General features: G+C 42.0%; 1 protein-coding gene across 1 annotated transcript; it reads right to left on the minus strand.

The window, feature by feature from the left end:
* Positions 1-635: 635 nt before the first annotated feature.
* Positions 636-8,818, minus strand: LOC148581318 (uncharacterized). The gene is made up of 2 exons (XM_088492347.1): positions 7,726-8,818; positions 636-844 (listed from the first exon to the last, which is right to left on the minus strand). Exons 1-2 carry the CDS (start codon positions 8,816-8,818, stop codon positions 636-638), a joined length of 1,302 nt encoding a protein of 433 aa, XP_088348473.1.
* Between the last annotated feature and the right edge of the window lie 404 nt (positions 8,819-9,222).

Here is a 9,222-nt window from a genome sequence, read left to right on the forward strand (position 1 = left end):
TGATGTAAGAATTATTTCTGCATTATTTATTTATTATGCTTGCAAAATTATCCAATTTGGATTAGTGCAGAATAACCATGATTGTCTGTACTCCATAGGTCCTTATCTTAATTTGTTCGATGCTCACCAAAAGGCCATTTGGGTCAAAAGAAAACAAATATGGCAACCAATGGTTTCTGCCACCGACATTTTTTGTAAGTTTATTGGCAGTTCAAAATTTAGTCTTCAATATTAATATATCTTCCCAGATAGACTAGAAACATAATAAGATTCCTTACTTAGTTCAATATTTATTGTAGCAAATTGTTTTAAGCCCAAAATATAACTATTTCGGCACAATAAAATACATCAAGGATAACTTCATGGGAGACTTTGGCAGTTTACACAAGCTTCGTTAATTTCAGTGAACATTCAATTAATTACTATAATAATATTTCATGGCTGTTTTTGGTAAAAAATATTTTTTAAATATTGTCGTAGATTTTTGTGCCAATTTACCTTAATGGCCATTGGTTTCTCATAGTGATTGATTTGCTTCATGAAACCGTGAGATATCTGGACTCGTTCAACAGTGCACATTAATGACAGAGCGTAAGAGTGTCATTGACAATGTGTTAAATTATCTTGAGAATTTTTTATCTGACAAGACCTTCCAAGAAACACCTTCCTTTAGAAACCTTCAATTTTCTAAGTATAAATTCAACTGTAATAGCATTAGTTTGCTTTAACATATTTCCTCCATCAGTTTCAACTGTAACAACATTAGTTTTCTTCATTTCTTGCAATCTTATTAGATCTGAGATTCTTCCAACAGCAACGTAAATGCCAGAAATCAGGAGTGAATCTGTAGGATGCTCGTATAAATACTGCTTAGCACATCTTTCACACATGCCAAAAAACTATACTTACATTCTATTAATAACAGATATCACTTATAGTTCGTCAGAGAAACCTATATGGAATAAATAAGATAGCATCATATATATATATATATATATATATATAGACACTGTAACACCCTACCATACAGAGTCTTATGCTTAAGTCATAATTCAGAGATGGCAAGGTATTACGACCTCTAAAACAAAAATTTAGTACGTATAGTAGTATGAATAATTGATTATAACTAGGAGCCTTTGTAGAAAAAGGGGGTAAACAAAAACCGTAATCTCGAACGCGCAACACTCCGATCGATAACGTAACGAGCAAAGGATAAGCTAACGCAAGATCATATGTGTACAAAAGAGTGTCAAAAACATGAATATCAAGACTCAAAATCCGGCCGCGAAGATAACCGGCCTGAGCATAGCAATATATACATATGATAAAATAAGGAAACCCCAAAGGAAATCCAAAGGGACACAAATACAGAAAACCTATTCTCCAAAAATCCCCTCTAGAAGGAGTCATCGCAGTTTGTATTATTTAATGGAGATAAAAGTATCTAAACAAGATATATAACCCAAAACAGAGTCCCGAGAACAAAGGATCTTCGCTAATCCAGAAGTCTCCAGCATGCGTCAACGAGAAGTCTCGCGTCCTGCATCTGAAAACTACAAAATCCGAATGGGTGAGAACTAGAGGTCCCCAGCACGGTAACAGCTTCCACATATATAATACATAATAATAGAGGAAAGCCGAAGGCAATCCTAGAACTTCCTTCAGATAATATCAAAGCTTATAAACAAGCTAAACCGTAAGTGGCAACTGACTAAAGATTCTTCAGTCTAACTAATACTTCCCTTTCCAATTCCTTCAGACCTCCCAACCACCAGCAGGAGTATAATATAGCAAACACAGTTATATCAGACAAGAGATTTTACAAATAGGAACAGATAAGGCATTTAGGCAGTTAGCAAGTAATATGCAGTCAAATAGGCAATCTCAAACAATTCATGTAGTATGCTTATGATGCATGCCTGTCCCTAGTGGCTGATGATATCATCTGTCGGTTATAGAGCCAACCCGACAAGTCCTGGTAGCTAGCCATTGGACTGTCCCTCTGTCGTGCATCCCCAACTCGAGTTATACTCATCATAAACTTGATCATAATCATGATCCATATCCATCACCCTCACTGGTGAATATTTATCCATCACCATCACTGGTGAATATTTATGGGAGCGAGCTCATCCGGGCCTTTCACAGTGCCCGGCCACACTTACGACATTGGGTTAACAGAGCTTCGAGTCTCAACCTGGAGCACATGGTGGCTAGCCATTGCTACTACCCAGGGAAACCCTCATCTCCAATGGTGGAAGTGCCAACATTCACAATTCATTCAATAGCATATATGCATTTATACTTAGCCATAAACATGGCTCCGCCGCCACACGGCATAATCCAGCCATCCGGCTCACGGTTAAATCCATAACCCGCCAATTCATTAACAATTACGGCCATTCGGCCCATGGCATAACAAGCACTTCCACCGCCATCCTCCACATCTCACATAATCATCTTTGATCCTCATGGATCATTCATTTTTCCCTTGCTTCACTCGCAAGTTACCACATTCACTAGCCCTTTTTCTCATGCTAGGCATATCATAATGATTTAAGACATAAGTGGTGAGATTGGAGGCTTAGAAGTATGAAGTTTGGCTTTTAAAACTCAAAAATCAACTTTGGAATGAAAACAGGGCCACGCGTACGCGCACTCCACGCGCACGCGTGGATGATGCTTTCTCGAAGAACGGCGCATACGCGCCAAGTGCGCCTACGCGCGAGGGGTCATTCTGCTAAAAATTTTCTAAGTTAAAAGCTGCAGAATTCACAGATTCAACCCCCAATCTTCCGACGGTCATAACTCTCTCATTTTAAATCATTTTTCACCCGTTCTTCGAACGGCATGGACATCCCGGATCCAATTTTATTTCTAAACAGATTTGGCACAAATCAAAGATCCGTAGTCCAAGTTATGTCCCGTCAAAGTATGCCCAAAAACTATATTTTCATTCAAAACCACAAAGTGCCATTTTCAAAACAAGCCACTTTCAACTCTTTTCAAAATCAATTAAAACATGCTAATTTCATCCCTTTTCTTTGAAATCAATCAAAGTGTACCAAATTCAACAACAAGCCATCCTCAACTCACGCATTGACATTTTACCAAAATTCTCAAAACTACCTCCAACCATTTTAACACTTCTCAATCAAAAGGCCAAAGGATAAACACAATATTATGTCATACATCCTTCTCATCCCAATTTCTAACAATATCAATTTCCAATCAACCATCATTATACATAATCATCATACTCACCAACAATATGGCACCACCCATCAATTCAACCTCAATCATTCATCAAGCATATATCACAACATGCATTTTCTCACATATCACACAATCAAGGCATCAATATTCATAATCACACATATGATCACATCATATATCTCAACCATTCCACAACATCATCAATTCAATGCCTATCTTAGGGCCTCTAGCCTAAGTATTTCCTACCACATTACATATTAGATACGGGAAACCGAAACCATACCTTAGCCGATTTCCCAAGCTCAACCGGAGCACTTCCAAACCACTTGTCCACAAGCTCTGAAGGTATCAACACCTCCAAGAACAGATTTTATCACACAAAACCCTCTTCCAAACTTTCCAAAATCACCAATCAAGCTCCAATATTCATATATACACAACCTAAGCCACAATCATTGTACCCATACACAACATCTCAATACCCAAACATCATAGAACAATAATTTACACTAGGATTGAGAATCTTACCACACCCAAGGTCCAAGGAGACAAGATTAACCTTCTCCTTCAAGAGAGTTGGGTCCTATAACATCAAAGAACCCAAAATCTCAACATTTTTACTCATGAAACTCGAAATCAAGGGCTGGAATTTCGAACAGTAAAACGTGGCTTACCTCAAAATTAATTGTATGGGTTTTGTAGAGCTCTCCGCGGTGAACGCGTGGCCGCAAACGGAGCGGCAATCGGAGCTCTAGATCAAAAGTTATGGTGGTTTGAAGATCAAGTGAGAGATAGAACTTGAGAGAGTGTTCTTCCCTCCATGGCCTCCATTTCAGCGTGTTTAGTGTCTCAAATGAGGAGAGAGAGTGCTGAAAACTAGGGTTTTGGTTTAGTTTAGTTGGGCCAAGGGCCCACTTTGGGTCCGGTTGGCCCGGTTTGGCCCGTTCGGTCCAATCTTGGTCCGATTTCTATAAAATTGGTACCGAAATTCTCGTCTCAATTTCCTCTACCATATTAAGCCATAAAAATAACATTTTTGGCTTTCTAGAATAAATTCTCATTTATGGGTTAATTAGCCGTTAATTAACCGGATCTTACACTCTACCCACCTAATTGGGAATTTTGCCCACAAAATTCAAATTCAAAGTCAATTACCTGAGAATAAGTGCGGATAATCCGTTCGCATCTCCGACTCAAGTTCCCAAGTGTGTTCCTCAACACCGCCTCGACTCCAAGCCACTTTGACTAATGAAACCTCTTTTCCACGCAACCGTTTGATACTAGTATCATCAATTCTGACTGGAGCCACTGGAAGCGTCAAATCTTCTCTTAACTGAACCGATTCGGGTTCTAACACATGGCTAGCATCAGGAGTGTACTTTCGAAGCTGCGACACGTGAAATACGTCGTGCAGGTTTGAAAGATGGGGTGGTAAAGCCACCCGATACGCCACCGGCCCAATCCTCTCCAAGATCTGAAATGGACCAATGTATCGAGGATTCAACTTCTTTGCTTTAATCGCTCTACCTACTCCTGTGGTCGGAGTAACTTTCAGGAAAACATGATCTCCTGCCTCAAATTCTAAGGGCTTCTGCCTTTGATCGGCGTAACTCTTTTGACAACTCTGCGCCGTAAGCATCCTATCTCGGATTTTCTTGACTTGTTCAGTGGTCTCAGCTATCATTTCCGGCCCCAACAAGCCTTTCTCTCCAGCTTCATACCAACATAGTGGAGATTGACATTTTCTCCCATACAAAGCCTCATACGGAGCCATTCCGATGCTCGCATGGTAACTATTATTGTATGCAAACTCTACTAACGGCATATACCGATCCCAACTCGCCGGTTGGTCCAAAACACAAGCTCTCAACATATCCTCTAGTGTTTGGATCGTCCTCTCGGATTGACCATCTGTTTGAGGATGGTACGCTGTACTCAAGCTTAATCGAGTTCCAAAAGCTTTCTGAAATGCACCCCAGAATCTCGAAGTGAAACGAGGATCTCTATCAGAGATTATAGTAGCAGGTACACCATGGAGTCTCACAATCTCCTTTATGTATAACCGAGCTAGCTCCTCAAGGGTGTAAGTCATCCGAACGGGTAAAAAGTGAGCTGACTTCGTCAGTCGGTCCACGATCACCCAGATAGCATCAAAACCAGTCCTAGTCCTTGGCAATCCCGACACAAAGTCCATTGCAATACTTTTCCACTTCCATTGCGGAACCTCTAAGGGTTGCAACATCCCGGAAGGTCTTTGATGTTCAATCTTTACCTTTTGACAAGTTAAGCACTTTGAAACATATTCCGCCACATCATTCTTCATACCCGGCCACCAAAACATCGCCTTTAAATCATGGTACATCTTAGTACTCCCCGGGTGAATGGAGAATCCGCTTTTGTGTGCCTCCTTTAAGATATCTTGCCTCAAAGTGCCAACATCCGGCACAATGATCCTACCCTTGAATCTCCATAACCCATCTTTTTCTTCCGACACTCTCCACTGTTTTCCTTGCTCGATAGCCGGTAACACCTTCCATAACGCTTCATCATTTTCATGAGCCTTTAGGAGTTCAGACTTAAAGTCACTCGAGATTTCTAATCGGCTCAAACACAAGGTTCCAGATACTTCTCGAGCACCAATTTTTAGACTCTCGAATCCCTTGAGCAACTTCTCCTCTTGAAGCATCATCCAAGACGCATATAACGACTTTCGACTTAACGCATCCGCCACTACATTCGCCTTTCCAGGATGGTAATTTAACTCAAAGTCATAGTTTTTCAACAATTCCATCCACCTCCTTTGCCTCATATTAAGCTCTTTCTGATCAAAGAGGTATTTCAAGCTCTTGTGATCGGAGAAGACTTGGAACTTAACCCCATAGAGATAATGCCTCCACACCTTCAAGGCAAACACAACCGCAGCGAGTTCCAAATCGTGCGTAGGATAACTAACTTCGTGAGGTCTCAACTGTCGTGAGGCATACGCCACCACATTATGATGCTGCATCAGCACGCACCCTAGGCCCTTTAACGATACATCACAGTACACCTCAAAAGGCTCGTTCGGCTCAGGTAACACTAACACAGGTGCAGTGGTCAACTTTTTCTTCAATGTCTGAAAGCTCTCCTCGCACTCAGGAGTCGAAACAAACGGAGTGTCTTTGCGAGTTAACTTTGTCAACGACAAAGCTAATTGCGAAAAGCCTTTGATGAACCTTCGATAATAGCCAGCTAAACCGAGAAAACTCCTTATCTCAGTTACTGTGGTTGGTTGCTTCCAATCCATCACAGCTTCTACCTTAGTTGGATCTACGACTATTCCCTTCTTACTCACCACGTGACCCAAAAACTTCACCTCATCCTTCCAAAACTCACACTTAGACAGTTTCGCATAGAGTTTCTTCTCCTTTAAAATCTGCAACACGGTCCTCAAGTGTTCTGCATGCTCTTCTTTAGTCTTGGAGTAAATCAGTATGTCGTCAATGAAGACAACAACGAATTTATCCAGAAACAGACGGAATACTCTATTCATGTAATCCATGAATACTGCAGGAGCGTTCGTCAACCCAAAGGACATTACAGTATACTCGTAATGACCATAACGAGTCCTGAAAGCGGTCTTAGGGATATCCTCACCCCTCACCCTTATCTGGTGATAACCGGATCGCAAATTGATCTTAGAGAAAACCCCAGATCCTTGTAACTGGTCGATGAGATCATCAATTCTCGGCAATGGGTATTTATTCTTTATGGTGACCTTGTTCAACTGCCTGTAATCCACACAGAGCCGCATACTTCCATCTTTCTTCTTTACCAGTAACACTGGAGCACCCCACAGGGAAACACTTGGTCGGATAAAGTTCTTACCCAACAATTCCTCTAACTGAGACTTTAGCTCGGCCATCTCTAACGGTGACATCCTATAAGGAGCACTTGAGATTGGTCCCGCCCCAGGCACCAACTCAATAGCAAACTCGACCTCTCGGTTAGGTGGAAATTCCTCAATATCATCGGAAAACACTTCCGGAAACTCACACACTACCGGAATCTGATCTAACCTTTGATCATCACCCGAAACACCCGCGGTTAACAACAAAATACCCTGACATTCGATTCCAGAACAGTTCACCATCATCGAATTCAAGTAATAATTATTTACCACGACCGGCCCTTCTGTATCCTCCGGCATAAAGTACACCGACTTGGTAGAACAATCAAGCAGGACATGGTTTTCGGATAACCAGTCCAATCCCAAGATAAGATCAAGACCGATCATCGGTAAGCAGATTAAATTATGGACAAAATCACGCTGCTTGAACCTAAACGAAACTTTCGGGCATCCTAGCCTAGTTACCATGGCTTCATGGGTAGCATTATACACTTTTAAGTCATAACCTAAGGTTACGATCTTCAATCCTAATTCATGGGCTTTCTCAAATGCAATAAATGAATGCGATGCTCCCGAATCAAATAAAGCATTTAAAGTTTGACCAGCTATTTCACAGTTACCTCGAATGAGTGTCTCAGATCCTTCTGCACCCACAGCTGAGGTGGTGAACACCCGACCAGTTTGCTGTGCTTTTCCAGCACCTTGCTTTTGCTTCTCCGGAAAACTTGCGGCTTTATGCCCCGCCTTTCCACAATTGTAGCACAAACCCCATCCGGCCTTGCATGGTACTCCTGGATGGTGACTCCCACACCTAGTACAAGCTTGATCATTCTGAGGCTGCTTCCCAAACCTTTTTCCTTGGGAGTAGTTGTTGTTGGGCCTCCTAAAAGAACCTCCCCTCTTGAAAGACGGGCCTCTAGGTGCAAAGCTCTTCCCTCGGTTCTGTGAAAATGACCTTTTGTGACTTCCTTTCTCAGCGGCTGCCCTCTTCACACACTCTTCAGCAACCCTACACTTGTTCACCAACTCAGAGAAAGTCCTAATCTCCATTGGTCCCACTGAACTGAAAATATCGCTCCGGAGTCCTCCTTCGTACTTAACACACTTCCATTCCTCATATTCCACCGGAGTCCCTTGACACATACGAGAGAATCTGAACAGCTCCTCAAACTTGTCAGTATACTCAGATACGGACATAGTACCCTGCTTCAGCTGTAACAATTCAAGTTCCTTGGCCGTCCTAGCAGAAGTCGGAAAGTACTTCTTATAGAACTCCTCTTGGAAGATATCCCAGGTAATATAATCATCCCCCTGCTGCAGGAGACGTCGGATACCTTGCCACCAATGCGACGCTTCGCCAGTGAGCAAATAGGTAGCAAACTCAACACGCTGTCCTTCAGGCACCACCTGCGCTTGCAGTGCTCGTTCCATGGCCTGAAACCATGTATCGGCCTCAGTCGGGCTAGTAGTTCCCTTGAACTTCGGGGAATTAACCTTCAAAAAGTTCGCCAGTGTCATCGGGCCCTGAACTCCACCTCCGTCATTACCATGGTTGTTCATCTGTTGACCAAGAGCCTCAACAGTGGCTTGCATAGCAGCAACCATGTTCTCCAACGCAGTCATAAAGTTTACCGGGTCATTAGGGTTATTCACCGGCGCACGAGAATTCGTATGACCTCTCCAATGGCCTCTACCGCGTCCACGAGGCGCCATCTGGTTCCTATACACACCAAACAATCGATATTAAGTTGATCAGTCTCAATATCGAAAGTTTAGTGCTTCAAAGTCCCAAATGCATGCTCATGAACGTTTATGCTAACTATATCAAGTAGATATACTAACAACACATAACACACATACAGAGAATGCACAGAAGCATAGTCAGTCCATTCCTCAGGCTCTACAGGAACGAACTGCTCTGATACCATAATGTAACACCCTACCATACAGAGTCTTATGCTTAAGTCATAATTCAGAGATGGCAAGGTATTACGACCTCTAAAACAAAAATTTAGTACGTATAGTAGTATGAATAATTGATTATAACTAGGAGCCTTTGTAGAAAAAGGGGGTAAACAAAAACCGTATTCTCGAACGCGCAACACTCCGATCAATAA

This window comes from Arachis ipaensis, chromosome B10 (genome assembly GCF_059453495.1).
Source record: "Arachis ipaensis isolate K30076 ecotype BB chromosome B10, ASM5945349v1, whole genome shotgun sequence".
Classification (NCBI taxonomy): Eukaryota; Viridiplantae; Streptophyta; class Magnoliopsida; order Fabales; family Fabaceae; genus Arachis; species Arachis ipaensis.

What these genes read in the sequence shown, in the direction of transcription:
- LOC148581318 (XM_088492347.1), bottom strand. Translation starts at nt 8,818, where the DNA reads ATGGCGCCTCGTGGACGCGGTAGAGGCCATTGGAGAGGTCATACGAAT. An exon ending in ATCTGAGACACTCATTCGAG is followed by an intron (nt 845 to 7,725) that starts GTAACTGTGAAA and finishes AGCATCCTACAG; the next exon opens with ATTCACTCCTGATTTCTGGC.